Consider the following 17488-nt stretch of genomic DNA (forward strand, 5'->3'; position numbering starts at 1 on the left):
GTGCCTCGGCAATAGCGTATAGAGCCTTTCGGATGAATGTGAAGAATCCGCGGATGACCCTTGACCGACTAAGATTGCCCAGGTATATTAGAAGATATAATAACCCTACTATGATGGGGCCCTCATTCAAATAGGAAGTATCTAAAAGCCAATGTTCAGGACCCGCGAACTATCGAGTATACCCCAGCAGGTGAACAGATGTCCACGACAAGAGTGTCGGGGCCATCTGTTTTTCCTCTCCAATGAAAAAATAAGTATCCAAGACCCAATGCGGGGGGCCCAAACGATGGAGCATGCACGAGCGAGTTAACGGAAGTTAACCCGCTCGAGTAGGGTCCCGTCAAAAGTGTAGGGCCCTAAAAAGCTCATAAGACGTACCCAAGACTGAACGTGATGGGCTCCCGAACGATCGAGTGTGCCCGAACAGCTTAACAGATGGGGCCCCCGACAAGAATACAGAGCTTTCCAAGGAAATTAGACGCAACCAAGATCCGATGTGAAGGGCCCAGAGCAATCGTGTGTGCTCCAGCAGGTTAACATGTGGGGCCCTCGACAAGAGCTAAGAATCCTCCACAACTGCCTAGGAATTGGAAGGGCCCTAGCCCAATATAGAGGGACCATGAGTGCGCCACAAGTTTGTCGGTAGGTTACCGAAACCAACGTGAATGGCCCCTGAGCAACCTAAAATATGCCGGCATTTTAACATGTAAGGCCCCAGTTGTTGCTCATAGAGCCTTTCGGACGAATGGGAAGCATCTGTAAAAAGCCCTGATCGACAAGAGTGCCCCGGCATACCAGCAGAAACGACCCCGACAGCAGCGTGGGCACTCCGACCAAGTGTAAAGAAATCAAGGGCAGCGTGGAACGTTCCCTAGCGATCGAACTTACCCTGCAAGTGAGCACGTAGGACAGCATGGAACAGTATAAGGCCTCTGGACAACCTAGTGAGCTTTGAAATCTCTCAAGTACCAACCTCTTAATCAGCGAAGAATTATTTCTGTTTGCTCGTATGCCCTTCATTTTCGCTCGCGGCTGTTCATGGGAGCCCAAAAATGTCCAATTTTGCGGCGTTTTGGATTACAAAACTGCATCCGTTCGGCTGACTATGGACCCCTTCAGGACTCTAGGGGGGCATGGCGTCGTGCCCCCCTTAGCTCTGGATCTGCCTCTGGTTGCAGCCATCCATTGCTCACCCGCTCAAATTAACCCAAGCCGCTAGTTCCGAGGTATGTTTAACAAAGCGCTTTACACCTATACTTTTTGGATGATTATTGGCAAAAATCGCCGAATGAAGTCGGCTTCCATGGGTTTATTCAACCTCTGAAGGTCAGAACAGAGAGAATAAACACGTTGTCAAGGTCTTTATATTATTAACAAAGGTACAGCAATATAAACCCTAAAAAGCCAGTTAATACAGGTGTGCCGTAGATGCAAAACCACTCCGTGGAGAAACGACAGAGATTCACTGCTTTGGACGCACTATCAAAACCTATCGTCAAAATTTATCTGAATGGCCTACTGACCGCGATAAACAACACGCGTTCCATCTGGAAGCGAATGCCAGCTCACAGTCTCACAACTCGCGTGGTCTGCATCGCTCACGCAACATGGGCCCCTCCGTCAACAGCCCGGACCCTTACAATCCCTTGCATGACATAAATCTCCAGAGGATCGCCGCAAGCCCTGCGCGATTGCTGTGGACAGGCACAAAGGTCGCCGCGGCCATCTCGCGGGAAGGCACAGGATCGCCACCACGATCCCGCCAGCGGGCATACGATCGCCGCCACCGCCCAACACCGGCCGTGCTGTGCGCAGTACCGCATCTAGTACCCTATGCCCGCCAGCGCCTGCTGCAGCTGGTTGATCTGGTTGACGGTGTTCTGGATCTGCGCCTGTGCCTCCGCCAGCGCGCTCTGGATGGTCTGCGCCACGTCAGGTCCCACCGGGGCGCCGCCACTCTGGAAGCCGGCGCGGATGCCGAGGCCGTCGGGGCCGACGCTGCCTGCCGCCGCCGCGCTCTGGAAGCTGGTATGGGTACCGCCCGGGTGTCCGCCCACGGTCGCGCTCTGGAAGCTACCGCCGCCAGTGGTGCCTTGGAAGGTGGTGGCCGTGCCCAGGCCGCCCGGGAAGGCGGCGCCGGTGGACGAGCTCTGGAAGAAGGTGGTGCCGCCGACGCCTCCAGCCGAGCCTCCACCGAACCGGGTGCCAAGGCCACCACCACCTGCAGGAGCCAAGGCGTTGAGGGGGAGGGGGGGGGGGGGTCAGTACTGTCGGCTCTGGGGCAGTCCAACGGCGCCTGGCAACGAAATCCATCTCATCACCGTTGATGCGCCATGGGCAGACCGGCTTACCTCGCCTCGGTTATCACGAGGAGTTCGCGCCAAAGAACCTGAAAGACTAACATCTACGACGACATAAAACGGTGGCGGCTGGCCGAACGTCAGGGGGCGAGTAAGCAGCTGGGTGCACTGGGAGACGGACGGAGGGGAGGGGGGCATGGCGTGATGGTGCAGGGAGGTGATAAGGCGAGCATGGCGTGAGGGTACAGAAAGGTGGTGGGGCGAATATGGCGTGATTATACAGGAAAGGAAACTGACCTCCAACGCTCATGCTTTGGCTATTGACAATGTTGGCCACGTTGCCGCCCGGCCCGTACACTTGCACCTCCAGGGTGTACTGGCCGGAAGCCCCGTCCTGCACGTTCGTCAGAACCACATTGGACGACGACGACGCGGCCCTCTGGAGCAAGACCAGAACTACATCAGAACGAGCTTCCTACGACACGTCTGTGGAGATGACGTGCGTCTAAAGTGACGGGTGAACTTGGTCAGCCTGCTTATAATGCTGAGCACTATTTTACGCGAGGGAATTCACTCAAGTTAATTTTCATACACTAGTCAAGCGAGGCGAACACCATCTGCGTCTCTTGAGTGTCACCCGTGGGCCACGCTATTTGTGCCTCTGTGAAGCGGTCATGGCTACTCACTAGGTCAATGATGGCCCAAGGTCGGAACCAACGATCGCTAAAAAGGCGCCCCAAAGTACAGCCCCAAAAGAAACCTTTGCTCCAGTGATAAAAATTCTATCATTCTGCCCGCCCTCTCAGAGCTTTGAGTAGACTGATGAAAGACATGTACTGGTGCAAGTCAGACTGGGTGGGTTTCCGCGTTTTACAACGGATGTATTGAAAGCGCTGATAACAAGTCACGTGAATCGCTGGCTAACATTTTTCGCAAGCCGTTCGGTGAAAAAATAGTTTTTTCCCGCAACATATCATCGATCCACAACGCCCCTGACACTCTCTGAACCACCTACGTCGATATTGATTCCGTCGACGGGCGTCCAGTTGTAGAACTCGTCGGGCCTCTGTGAGTACGACATGAAGACGTTTCCGTCCTTAAACCACCTCATCTTCTTGATGTACTCTCCACGGCCCAGTCTATAGTCGGCTTCCAGGTGCACGGTCGACCCGTAATCGGGGCTGCCAGGCACCGAAAACCCGGACAAGACGAAGCCGTGGCCCGCTGCCAACAGAAGGGAGCATGTGTGTGCGTGTGTGTGAGGATGGACAACACTCAGTTCAACTTGGTCTCAACTCACTTCATGTTATGGAATTTCACCATGGGCTGGTCAGCGAACCTCCTCAGTGAAGTCATGAGCTCGCGCGAGCACGTAAACAACCGGTCTGGTCTGGCAGAATGCCAAAGCTCGACTCTCCACTGTGCAGCGCGGTAGCTGCAATGCTAAATATACCATGACGGCGAAACGCGCATGTTGAAACATTGATTAACACACGGCGGCCTGAAACTTCCCACGAGCGGGGTACAACAAATCCTTAACTACTGGCTGCCACATTGCGGGTGGATTACGGGCATCGCGCGGGCGCGAAGTCGCCAGCAGGTCAGATCGGACAAATCTATCCGCAAAATCATCGCCGGTTCTCAAACCGGAAATGACCGAGCACCGGAGCGTGGTTTCGCAAAGTGAGTTGGGAGGAGAGGTTGAACAGCGCAAAATGACTCAACCTGCCCCGAGTAACACCAGCAAACGGTTTCATCTCCCGATTTGGGCTTCTCTCTTTCCGAAATTGTGGAGCAAATGGCAGTGTGGCGTTTCATCTGAGGTAAATGTTCTGTTTTATTTACACTGCGTGGGCGTAGACAGATCTTTGGCAATGGATGGAGGAAGCGCGGGGAGGGGGGGGGGGGAGAGGAGGAGAGGAAATTGGTTGGCAAAGGTCCTTCTGATTGTGATCAATGCCCCCCCCCCCCCTCCAGTCCAAAATTTGTAGCGACAAGTTCAACCCATGTTCGTCTGGAAACATAAAACGTTCAAAATGATGTACTTTGGGTTTTGACCATGCACGCTCACAAATCTTAGCAACAAAAACCTGCGCACCCGGCGTTACGGTCTCCAGGGGCCGCGCGGCGTCGGCCCTTACCCTACGCTACGGCTAACACTCAGCGGTAGCCAATGGGCGGACGAAAGTGACAACGCATCCAGAAGAAGCTTTTTGAACTCTTTAGGATATCAAGTCTACATTTAGAAGGTAGCCCGGGCGACAATCTCGCCTGTTTCATTTCTAGCTTGCTAGTAAGAACGGAATAGCCTTTACAGCACCGCTACGTGGTGGTACAATTTTTGGGTGGAGCTGGAAAATTAAAGGTACAATCTATACTTCTCGTGTTTTGCAATTATTAACCGACCAGACCTGCTGGTGTCTTCGTGCCTACGCTTAGTCCGTAATCAGCCCGCAGTGTGGCAGGCGGTAGGTTTAGATTGCGCCACGCCCATGGTGTATTTTTAGACGGCCATGCTTAACTACGCCAATCTTTCAATATACGCCAGAGCCAATGCAATTTAATAATATCACCGGAGCAACGTCACCGGAGCACCAGAGCTGTCTCATTGCGACAAATATGCATATTTTTAGGCCCTTCCGGATGCTAATGTACAAATTCCTTCTTTCAGATTATGATACAAAGCTAGCGATTGTCTTTACAAAATGGCAGTTAAGTTGCATTATGACTACAATTATTAATCAAAACTAACAAATACAATCGCTACGATGGGGCAAACCTGAGATCTTATATGTTTTGGTATAATCCTATCACCCAATCTGCTGCAATAGAGCCTTGGGAACCCCCGCAGTTACCGCCGACCGGCCGACGGTGGCGCCCCATGCGGCCGCTGGCCGAACTGGCCTGTTTGCGACCGATTGTGTATCTCTGCGTCGGCGGGACGCCAGTGGCCGGCGTCGGTGACAGTGCCGCAATCAGCTCCAGACAGCGTCACTCCCGAAACGCGGGGTGAGTATGCCAGACACTCTCGTGCATAGCTGATCAGAGCCCGGACTTACTCGTGTGGTTGAGCAGTGCTGGAGTGGGTGGGGTCCACACCCTACTTGCTTTTGTACAGCCTTAGTAACTTCCGTCCGCAGGGGTACAAAATTTCGCCCCGGATATGCCTTTCCCATTTTCGTGGGCGTGTAGCTCAGAAACTAGAGGGGCTTAGGTTTTAAGAAGGGCAGAATTGTGAACAGCGTCGAAAGGTCTTCAAGAAAGCTATTTCAGACCAAAACCCCACATGAATATGGAACATGCCCTTTAAGGGAGAGGGCTACGCGCCGTGACGTCATTTCCTCCGATTCGGTATATAGTTCATCATCATTAATGCGAAGTGCACCTTCTGCGCCCCCCCGAAGTTCGTGGCTGATACCTGGCCTTATCTGGCGTTATCTGGCGCAGATATCTGGCGCTTGTCTGACATCATCTGGACTTTTGTTAATGAGCCAGAAGCGACATGTTGGTGCCCATTATCAGCAGCGTTATGAAATGTTTCATGTCGCAGCCAAACTATGACGTTTCAAGGAGCATATGCACTAATAAAAGGAAATTGTGTTGTTTAGGGCAGTCTTTTCCACTCAAAAGAAAACAAGGCATAAATGAGCTTATTTCGTCACATCTGAAGCTTGCTTCAATATCTTCAAATGTGGAACATGTACATGCCCCCCCCCTTAAGCCCCTAAGAGGCTCATAGGCTCCGCATGGGCTCATAACCGGCCGGACGGGCGCGTTTTTCTGACACAAGGCACAACACAATTGGACGTCTTTGGACCTCCAGACGACCAAGAACAATCACACGCAAATATGAAGAACCTGAGCAGAGAAAGATACTTCTTCGCTGATCGAGAGGGCGGTGATTGGAAATATTTCGAGGCTCATTACGCTTTCCAGAGGTCCTTCACTGTTGCCGGGGGCCCCATGTGTCCACTTGCCAGGCCAATCCGATGGCTAAGGACCCTTCCATGTTGCCCTTGCGCGCTGCATGTGTTCTGGGGGCCCTACGCTGCTGTTGGGACACTATTTGCTGACATGATTCTTGCCATTCTCCCGAAAGGCTCTTCGCGCTATTGCTGGGGCCTCATCTGCGCGCAATAACGCAGCGAGACACTCGATACTGAGGGATCCTCTGCATTGATCTAGGACTCTTGCCCTTTAATCTCACTCGCCTAGGACCCTTCGCTGCTATCGGGGCTCTTTCTCTTAACCCGCCCGGGCACTCCTGAACGCCCAGTACATTTATTAATGTACACTGCTCCTGAGTGGTATCCTTTTTCTTTATTTTGTTTTTTTAAATTGTTTACTAATGGTTTGTATGGGTGACCTCGGGTTCATAGTACCTGCCAAGCGTACGTTGTTGGGTGCACCCTGAACCCACCACCCAAGTCGTACCGTCCAGATCAACGAATAATTTCGCCTCCATCCCTGCGTCTGAAAGGAATGCGGAGGGTTTGCACGTGCCGCACAATGCTGCGACACGGCCGCCCCGGGCCAGGGTTGACCCTCGTTGGCCAGTTGCCAGCTGACCTTCTCATTTCAGTCGGGCCAAACAATGCGCCCCCTCCGGGACCCGTACCCAGTGCCGCTGGATTACGAGCCCAGCATCTTTCTCCCATACCACGGAGGCGGCTCAAATGGCTCTAGGGTCCTTTGCTCAAAGGGTCCAGTGCTCCGGCCAGGATCCAATATCTTAGCCCGCCAGGGCACACCCAGTCTTTCAGGGGCCCACCACGTTGGATTTGGCTTCTTCTCACTTGCTCTGAGAACCCTGTATTTTGACAGAAGCCCCTTTGTTGGCCTGCTGTGGCACCCTCGATCGCTCATGTTCCGTTCCTACGGGCCTTGAGTTTTCCCATACGATCGGAGAGCCTACGCCGTTGACGGGGACCTAAACTTTAACCAGCCGGGGCACTATTGTCCGCTCCGGGCCCTCCACCTTGGCCATGAGCTCTCCCGATGAAATCAGAATGATGCAACTATTGCCGACAGCCCCACGTGCGTTTGCGAGCGCCAGGGCGTCTCGCCTAATCGTGTGCACGGGCCTGGCTTAATTACTTCACGTACACAAGTCTGAGACTGCATGGTAGCGATCTACCTCAGCGTGTTAGCGCTGGAGCAGGAATCGGATGTGGGCCGATGAATTTTTACGCGCAAATGTACACAATTTTGCGCACCTCCGACGTGGCGTACGCCATTTCCTCTGGTTATTGAATTTGGCATTTATTATATTTGTGCATCAAGCTCTCAAATGGTGCATGTGCATAAGTCACTAGCTATATTTGTCTGCTTGTGAGCCCTTCACTTTCGCTTGCGAAATTTCCTGGTTATCACGAAGCCCAAAGACATCGAAGTTTGTTGCGTGAGTCCCTGTGTGGCCCACTATGGGTCCCTTAAAGCCTGTAGGCTTTTTCGGGACTCAAGGGGGGGGGGGCATGGCCGCGCGCCCTGCTCCCCTGGATCCGTCACTGGCATCACGTCCCCACCACCTCGCGTGACGAACTCGTCGGGCAGTTACCTGGCCTGTATACAACCAGCTTCAAGGCCGCGGTCTCCGATTGGCGCAGGACCTTGCCCACGTGACATCGCACCTCAGCGCGACACGCCGACTGTGGTGACCACGGTGCTAAACGGACGGGCTGAGGGTTGAAGGTCTGGTCGTAACCACGATTCAGAGCTTGGGAGAAGGACAAAACGGGACCTGGGCAATGTAATCCGAACAGTGCTTTTGAATGACTTGTTAGGAAAAATGCATTTTGCGGCACAAATTTGTGGGGCCCAACGCTGCCAGAACATGCCACGAACGTGCCCCCAGCCCTCCCCCAACCATTCACAACCACTCGATTAAGTGCTAACCTTGATAATCGCACAACTTGATCTAAAAACAGATAGAACCGTCCTCTGAGCCCCATAGCTTTTGGGGTTCGGAGGAACATGAAGCGCGCAACCTAAACTAAAACAAATGAACCGTTCCCCCAAGCCCCATAGCTCGTGGAGACTCCTCGTCGCTGGTCATCGTCACTGGCCATGACCACAGTGACTGTGACATATTGCCGGCAGCTGTCGTGACTCCGGTGATCTTGACTTGCAGACACTGATGTTCAGCGCGAGGAGAAGCCGACATTCAACAGGCGATAGCGACGCAATCTGATTTCAAAGATGGAGCCGCGGGAGCACAAGATGCTGGAGACTCAGCTGACCCGGCTCACGGCCGAGGTTGACGCCTGGATTCAGCTTGAGCCTGAACAGTGGAGCTCCGAAACATTGACTTCGATCCTCTGCGACCTCTTATGTCTGCATACCAGTCTCACCAAGAGTCATGTAGAAACTGCAGCCCCACACGAGGCATCGTTGGCCCGCAAGTTGAGCCCCGACGGTCTTGGCAGCTTGCCAGTGCTACTGCCGGCGAGCTTAGCCAGCTGCACATGCGTACGGCAGTGCAAATTGGCTGTGGAAAAGGATCTACCTGTCTGGCAGCGTGCGCGAGGGCTGTAATGTGGCAAGGGCCGATTGCAGCCTCTCCGATACGGACATCATGCTCCAGCTGTGCCAAGTCACGGTATTGGAGGGGTCCGGATCGGCTACTGAGGTCTCAGACCAGTTCGATGACAGGACCCCGGACCGACCTCGTGGCGTGGACCCGCATCCGTCCGATGACGTGGTCCCAGGCACGTCCGGTGCTGAGGTCTCGCAGACGGGCATCGTCTACAGCGAGGAGCCGACCGCACACCACGGCTTTGTGCTGCTGCACCTGCAGCATCGGGCCAACTGCCGTTCCACCGATGATATGCTGCTCTCCGCCCAGCACGTGGTGCGTCTGATAAGCAGCCTAAGCGAGCCGCTTACCTCCTTCTCGGCACCGTGCTTTTCCGGCCCGGCAGCGTCCACCAGGCTGCACTTCAAACAGACGCACAATTCAAATATAACCGGCTGGAACAGCTTCGACCTGGTGCCGTGCTTGCCGTACCCAAACTGGCAGAGTGCGGAGTACAGGGCGCGGCCGCGGCCGTCCGGCCAGCCCAGCGCGGCGCTGGTGGCGCGCCTGTGCCGCACGCCCGCCTTCCTCGTGCCGGCCGGCTTCCCCGGTAGCACCAGCGAGCAGCACGAGTGGCGACTCTCGTTCTCGCGGCACGAGTACATCGCCTACCGCTCCATGAGCGCGACGCAGCGCGCATGTCTAACCGTGCTCAAATACTGCAAGTCGATTCTGGGCGAGGCGGCGGCCGAGCTGAAGAGCTACCACCTGAAGACGGCGCTGCTCTGGCTGTGGGAGACGCTGCCGGCGGCACGGTGGTCGACACGGACGCCGCACCAGTCGCTGCTGGCCATCCTCGACTACCTGCAGGATCGGCTGCGGGTCGGCTCGCTGCCGTGCTACTTCCAGCCGCAGATGGACGCCTGGGCGGGCCGGAGCCAGGCCGAGCTCCGCCGGCTGGCGGCGTCGCTGGCTGCGCTGCGGGCTGGCCTCGGCCCCGCTGCGCGTGCCCTGCTGGCCGGCGCGATCGACCACTTGACGGTCGGCAACGACGACGTCATGTTGGAGGGTTCCGACACGCTCAGTGAGCCCATTCACGAGCTGATCGAGCGGGTGGTGATCCAGCGGCCGGACCTGGCGCACTGGGTGGGAGAGCTACCCATGGAAGACCTGGTCGTGGAAGGGGAGAAACTGTACCGGCGCCTGCCTGTGCTGCCTGGGTCGAAGGCGGAAAGCCTACCCGTAGACCCGTGCTGCAAGGGGGACAGCTGGCTGGATGAATAGCAAGAGTACCTCCTCCGAACAGCCTGCCACTGTCGCGTCATGTCGCGGTACCTGTCGAGGTGCCTTGACCAATGCGCGCCACCAATCTGCAGTCATGGATCATTCATAGCGAGGAGTTCTTGTAGCGGAGTTCACTGTACACGAAACCAAGTGTCGAATTTTCCTGATCCTTTAAGACGATTGGAATGCTACGGATATGACTTCATCCTTGCAGAGCTACGTTCATATCCCTCCCCTTTATAATAGTTGCGACAAGGTATGAAGTCATAAGGAACTTCAAAGCAAGCAAAAAGCTTAACCAAACACGGCATACAGAATGACTATGACTCTGCATCTGCATCTGTATCTCGTGCTTCACTCGCAAACGCTAGTTCCGCGGACACTTTGAACGTGTTTGGTCCCCAAGCAAGGTTGATAACTAGATAGATTGATAACAAGATTGATCACTAGTTAATAACTAGCGCCTGCCGAATCGCCGATACCGTTGTGCGCTGAGCATAGAGTGGAATCCGTTATTACCGTACGTTTTTCGATGTTGTGTGCAAATCGTGGACCGCAGATATCTTATGAAATGCTGAGAGATCGTATATCTAATACGCATTAGAATACAAGACACGAGAAACTACACATTCACACGAACTAAGAGTCTGTCGAAGGTCCAAAACATCGCCACTCTGGAAAACCCCATCACCCTACGGCTTAACTATGATGCGCGGCTTCTCTCTCCCTGGACTGGAAATCCCGGCGACGACACCCCGCTAACAACGTCGCCAGGTACCAACACTTCTTTTTCTTCCCAAACAGCGCCACGCACGCCTCAAAGGCGAACCGGATTGTTTTAAAGCACGATATCTATTTTGCCAGGCCTGCGTCTGCCCAAACGAAGCGTAACAGAGACGGCTATTATGCTCGTTTGGTCGGGTTGTCGGGAAGGCCCGGTTTGACGCAGTCCACGTCCATGACACGTACTAACCTGACCACGGGGTGGTCATCAGCCGTGGACCGAGGGTCAACAGTCATCGCCCACTGCGCATCCGGGATAAAAAGCTGAACATGATGGCGATGACGCGGGTTTGCTATGGCTGCAATACGTTTAGGACCTGTTGGATAGGGCAAAACTTTGCATGACATCTCAATCGCATTAATTCGTACATAACGTTTAACACGAATGCCTTCGTATTGCATCTGTCCATATATGCACCATTGAAAACGAATCACCGCAGTAAATTTTGACGGGCGTAAACTTCGTTCGCGCAGTCGTGCTTCGTTCGCGCAAACAGCCATGTACACATTTTTTTTTGTATGGAGAAACCTTATGCCCGCAAATCTTCACATTGCATTTCTATGTTCGTGCTCGTTCCTTCGTCCTTCGTTTCTTTGCATACGCGTTTGTTTCGTGGTCTGTGTTACACTTTTTTGTCCCTAAAACGTCATACCCGCACCGCTTGTCTTGGCGCGTTCCCTATGCCTGTCTCTAAATCCAAATATCCGCATCGCAAACCCTCGCGTTAACACTTCTGCGTGCGAACATTCACAAATGCACAACTTATTGCACATGGGAAACCATATAGTAAGAATTTAAGTTACTTGCGCAAAATTTCAAACATGTTTTCGTATCGCATATTCCTCCGAGGAAGGCTCGAAATGCGTGTTTTTAACGTTTTTTAATGTGTTTTTAACTTTTCCGTGTAGATCATTTTTTGTCCTCGCAGCACATTTCTACGCACATGCACTATTTTGCATTAAATTTCTTCGAGCACGCAATTTTTTTCGGCGCATTTTTGGCACACAATGCTTCGTTACGCACTGCTGCGTAAAAGGTAATTTCGTACCGTTCTCTTTGAAGAAAAAAAGAGTATTTTTTACTGCCTCGCTTGCATCCTAAAGACCATAGACATGCGGGATGGCGCACTTCGTTGTTGGCCATGGAAAGGGTGTACTCGGAAATTTATCGAAAGTTATAATAACTTCCCTCCCCATTTTCCACTCATCTTCGGCCAGCACCCATCAGGATGTGAAAATTTCAGCAGGGGCATACGCTCGCGAAACACAAAACGCGCTCCGGAGGTGAAAACTGGGAAGACATCGACCAGTAAACATATTTTTTTTGTGTGGTTGATTTGTTCAGTCCTTATGATCGAGAAGCACCCTCGATTAGCAGTACGACATTACATGACATGACATGACATGACATTAGCAGTATTACGTGTTAAGGTATGTCTAGCACTTAACAAGACACCGCGATCAGGGATGATTAGGTCGTCCGACCGGTATTAGTATGGTATGGTAAAACCACATCTGCCGTCCACTCGTGCTAAACAACACCTGCGAGGCCACTTTAGTACGACAGTCACGTGCGACCCACATTGTCTTCGCAGACTGCAGACAGACTGCATGTTTGCCTAAATGACGCGACGGATGAGAGTTTATAGAACGGGTCGCGATGGGCCGCAGATTAAGGCCCCAAGCTGTTTGGACACGACGGCTCACGGCTCACTCGTGACCTTACTTGGACGAACTAAGTCGCTTAATGTGTGGACGAACTGAGTCGCTCTTGTTCCCTCTGCATTACTTAAGATTCATCCCGAGCACAGTTAGGTAAGAGTGGGGAAGGTGACCGTGAAGAGTGCTCTTAAGCGATGGGTGAATATAACCTCAGTTGGACGAGACCGACACTGCCATTTTGCAAACAACGCGTGCAAAACCTGGGCGGGGGGAGGGGTAGGGGATTAGGAATGGCAAGGAAGCAGCAACCCCCCCCCCCCCAACGCCAGGCATATCTAACGTTAGCCTATGGTGGTGCACGGAAAGAAATGTAGCAAAACCAAGCTTGCCCCCTCATCTCTACACTACAAAGGTTCTGCCGCCACTACTCTGTACTAACTGTAAAATAAGCTAGAAAGCGCCTGATTTTCCACCGCCGCGATCCAAATCAAACTTAGCTTTACATTTCAAACGAAATGGTAGCATAAACTTCAAAATCGTTTCAGTAAAGCTCGATTGGTTTCTGTTGCGTTGGTGTGTTGGCCGCGCTTACCGTGGTCAGTTGCGTGCACAGTTTCGCACGCCGAAACATAGCTTGAAACCAGGCGTTCCTTGTGATCATTTGCTGGATGATATCGAGGTAAAGGAGGTTAGGGCAAGCATGACCTCGTCGTGGCAAACCACGCTGAAAACGGTACAGTAATGCGCATGGTCTCAACCCGGATGCCCATGGCTGGCCGTGGCCACCACGCCTGCATACCCAGTGGCCTCGCAGACCCGACCTGCTGTGGGCTAACAGTCCAGCGAAGACCACGCAGCACCAGCCCCTCACAAGCGCCGCTCAGGCTTACCGTGGGCCAGAGCCAGCGCTGCTAGCACTGTCGTCCACATGGCTGAAGATACCTGCAGTCACCTCCCAGCCGCGCTCCACGGATCCACTGTCGCTCAGCGCCCGGGCGGCGCAGAAGCCGTCACGGATCACCCCTCCCCTCCCCCACTCCGGCCGCGCGGTTGGTCGAGGGGCGGTGACGTCAGAGGCCGCGGCCCGCGGCTGGGGCAGTCCGCACGGAAGGTATGAGCGAGGTGCGGTCTATTTACTGTGAGATGCGAAAAAGGAGAGGGGTGAAACAAGAGCCGCGGCTGAGGCAGGACGTGTCTGCGCGTGTCGGCGGGTGGCCAGTCCGCCAGATGTACACGCGCCTGGCTTCGCAGGTGCAGATAGCAGGTTCCTGCGGGCTGGTTTTCCCGACATCGCGGGTAGGGCTCGTCAGGTGCCGGCGCTGCCGACGCGCTGTGAAGCTTTTTATAGCGGGAAACACAACGCTTGTGACACGTGCCTTGTTGCGGCGGCAGCCTTACCGTTACGGGATCGAACTAATCTGGTTCAGAGGGTCTGTGACAGGTCTATACGCGCCATGTGTAAATGATAGAGCCCGAGTGGCGAGACGTATTGGTGCCAAATTAACATCACCGTCACACTCGTGCGTAACTCATCTGTCAGATAGATTTGCCGCGCAGGTTTCACGCGAGGCTTCTGGGATGTAGCGTGAGACAGGTTATAAGCCGTCGTTAATCACCTCAACACCCGACGATTCGAGCAAGCATGGTATAGGCACTTCAAGAGCAACAAACGATAGTTCAGGATGCCATCCATCCATTACCTTAATCATTTCTGAACGTTCTTCCCTTGTAACTACTTTAACGTTTGAATTACCACAAATCGCAGCACCTCGTAACATCTGTCAGGACCCTCCTCTTTCAGGTAAGCTTGATAGAGCCTGTCTTGCGTCGTTAGATATGCCAACAATATAGCATAAATTATATATCTATATATGTATGTATATATATATATATATATATATATATATATATATATATATATATACATGCATATAAACGCACAGGCACAACACACACACACACACACACACACACACACACATCTACGTATATATATATATATATATATATATATATATATATATATATATATATATATATATATATATATATATATATATGAATGAAATAACCAAAGAATGATTTACTACAGTAATGTGAAAATATATCTAATGAGCTACAATAATGCGAAATAAACTGTCAAATGATGTGAATTAAATGATGAAGATGAATGAAATAAAAGCTAGACATGATACGGACTGCGTTCCTTCGGGCATTGTTCCGGAGTTCTACACAATGACATCTCTGAGGCCTGCATGATGTAATCGGAATCTTAAGTGACCGATTCCTGTGACTGCCCTGCATGGAGAAGCATACATGAAAGACTCAGTTGGGCTTCATGCAGCTTGCAGCGCCACGCGGATGCCTCTCCCATATCGCCGAGAGCACTGATGGTTACCATCCCACGCTGCCGCACGTCCAGGGGTCAGGAAGGGTGGCTGCTCCAGTATGGGGGGAGGGGGGATTGGATGGTAGAAGGAGCAGGTGGCCCCTGCCCGCGGACAGAGTTGCAAATTTATGTTTTTGCTCTCTCAAATTTTTTTGAGAGGGCCCTCTTCCAAACCAAAAGCATTGCAGCTACCCGTAGATCACCAAAATTCAGATCCAAGAGGCGCCCAGAAACGAGCAAGAGAGTAATAAGCCGGGTTCGGAAGACCATTTTCCAGAACAAGGACAGAGGCCGGGGACATCACTTTGCATGCCTTCAGAGGGGGGGGGGGGAGGGGCAGGGGAGGAAGGGGACTGACTACCCTGGAATGCTCACTTGAGCCCCTCCAACCCTCCTCTGAGCCCCACAATGCGCATGAGCAAAGAATAACTACTGGGCCAAGCTAATGCAGAACAATTATCTTGTTTATTGGTATTCTAGGTGGTGGGTACCTAAACGCATCATAACTAGTAGCATGTAAATTTTATACTGACCGAAATCCTGTACGTGCCTGGTGTTTTTGCATGCTGATTCTTTCATATGGTAAGCCAGTCTGCAAATATTAGTCTAATTAGTCTATAAGTTGTCTAATGATAAAGCCTGTATTTGGATAAAGAACAAGGGACTTTAATACATGGCAACTTTTAAAACAACAGAGATGCCCAGATGAACGACAACGATGTTTTCCCAAACAGAAGCAAGGGTATTTGTCACATCGTTGCTGTATCGTAGCTGTGGTAGTTGTACAACACGATCAGTGACAGCGGTAGTCATCAGTGATCCCTTACAGTGGCGCAGGCATGGTGGGGGCGGGGGGGGGGGGGTGGAACAGGGGATACGTGCCCCTCTTAGGTTTCGAGAGACCCTTCGAGCCCCTCGAGGCCGATGATTTAGGGCCCAATTCGGGGGTCCAAAGCGTCCGAAAGACCGGCCGGAAGTCGTATGCATGGGCACTGGCCTGCAGGGCCGGGCATTCCAGTGTAAGCCAGAGGGCCCTTTGCGCCGATCGGGGCATCCTGAGTCGATAAAGGCCTACATGTCTATCAGATGCTATCAGGCACCCAGATACTACCAGTGCCGTACCGTCGGCTCCGTTTCTCCAGCAGGAACAATGTCGGGGCCAGCAAGTTGCCTCGGTTGGGCCCCAGCGTCTCAAGGGCCAATAGTGTCTAATAGGGTGCCCTGTGTTGGCAAGGGGTTCCGAGTCGGCCAGATAAGTTGTTTTAGGAGGCCCTAAGAGAGCCTGGAGCTACTGGAACCGACGATAAAGGGCCCGATTTGGGAACCTCAGGACACAAAGGGCTGGCCGGAGTCTTTTTCAGGGGCCCTGGTCTATTGGACGGGCGCTCAGATGACAGTCAAGGGACCCTGAAGTGGCTTAAGGCCGGAACAAACCAAGTGTTGTAAATTGGTTTGGTCGGCCATTTTGGCTGAGTTTCTCCAACTGATTTTAGAAAGTGACGCCCTCGATCAAGGGGATGCTACATTTCATCCTCCATTTCCGTGCAACAAATAGCACGCTAAAGCCATGCCAGAGGGGAGTCCAGGTACAACCGCAGGGGTGAAATTGCAATATACTTTTTTAAAACTGTAGCCATCATCGAGAGAAATGAACCCTCGTTTAGTTTTTCACAATCGGCACATTGGTCCTAAGATTCCAGGAAGGGAACGCGTGGAATTTGCCGCCTTCTCCCTTTCCAGAATGGGGGTACCGAGGAGCCCGCCTAGCTCCTCGGCAACCGCACTCTGAACCCACCTGTGGCTCTGAGGTAAGCATTTTGCCACGGAGGAACAGGGCAGAGATGAGGCGGCGACTGAGGCATGACGGGCAGATTATTGACAATCCGTCGCACATCTGACGTAACTCTTCCAGGGTGGCAAAAGCGCGCCAATGCACCTTAAACGGCAGAATAGCAAGGGGTGCGATGACGGGCAGATTATTTTCAGTCCGCCCCACGCCGCAATGTGGTCTTCCGCAATGTAATTGCGCTCTAATGCACCTAAAACACCCGGCTGACCAGGGGGCACCCGGATTTGAACCAGGGACCTCTCGATCTGCAGTCGAATGCTCTACCACTGAGCTATACCCCCCTGCTGCAGTCCTTACGTGCACATGGCCGAATTGCAATTGCCACACGTTCATACGACGGCCCCTTACCACAAGAGCTGTCATCAAAAGCAACCGCATCGCTCTACCGCCGGATGGCAGAAAGCGCGCCTGCCTACGGCCTATTATTATGCCGTAATGTCGCCCTCACATCCGCGAGTTACAAATCTGTCAGTTACGCCTCCACAACGGTGAACACCGCAATCCACGCACGCACTGGTAGGGGGCAGTGTTTCCGGGAGGGAGGTAGGTGGTCCCCCTCAAATTGGAGGGCCACTGGACAGCCCATTTTGGTACGTCAGAACTCTGACGCTTTGAACTGGAAAGGGATTATGGAATTGCCTGTAGAATTCCCCTCTGCCCTGTCGAAGGCTCATTCTGGTCTATTTGGAGCCCACCCTGACTAGCAG

General features: G+C 52.8%; 2 protein-coding genes and 1 non-coding gene across 3 annotated transcripts; 1 reads left to right on the top strand and 2 right to left on the bottom strand.

Annotated features, from left to right (window-relative positions):
- Positions 1-1346: 1346 nt before the first annotated feature.
- Positions 1347-13519, bottom strand: LOC119107204 (glycine-rich protein 5). The gene is made up of 4 exons (XM_037230599.1): positions 13434-13519; positions 3316-3524; positions 2598-2739; positions 1347-2221 (listed from the first exon to the last, which is right to left on the bottom strand). Exons 1-4 carry the CDS (start codon positions 13471-13473, stop codon positions 1824-1826), a joined length of 789 nt encoding a protein of 262 aa, XP_037086494.1. The 5' UTR covers positions 13474-13519; the 3' UTR covers positions 1347-1823.
- Positions 4546-13426, top strand: LOC119107203 (uncharacterized). Its single transcript, XM_037230598.1, has 2 exons — positions 4546-5309; positions 8431-13426. Exon 2 carries the CDS (start codon positions 8875-8877, stop codon positions 10096-10098), a length of 1224 nt encoding a protein of 407 aa, XP_037086493.1. The 5' UTR covers positions 4546-5309; positions 8431-8874; the 3' UTR covers positions 10099-13426.
- A 3471-nt stretch (positions 13520-16990) lies between the features above and the next one.
- Positions 16991-17062, bottom strand: TRNAC-GCA (transfer RNA cysteine (anticodon GCA)). Its single transcript has one exon. It is a non-coding gene; the product is annotated as a tRNA-Cys (tRNA).
- Between the last annotated feature and the right edge of the window lie 426 nt (positions 17063-17488).

Source organism: Pollicipes pollicipes, unplaced genomic scaffold, assembly GCF_011947565.3.
Source record: "Pollicipes pollicipes isolate AB1234 unplaced genomic scaffold, Ppol_2.1 Scaffold_6686;HRSCAF=7923_pilon_pilon_pilon, whole genome shotgun sequence".
NCBI lineage: Eukaryota > Metazoa > Arthropoda > Thecostraca > Pollicipedomorpha > Pollicipedidae > Pollicipes > Pollicipes pollicipes.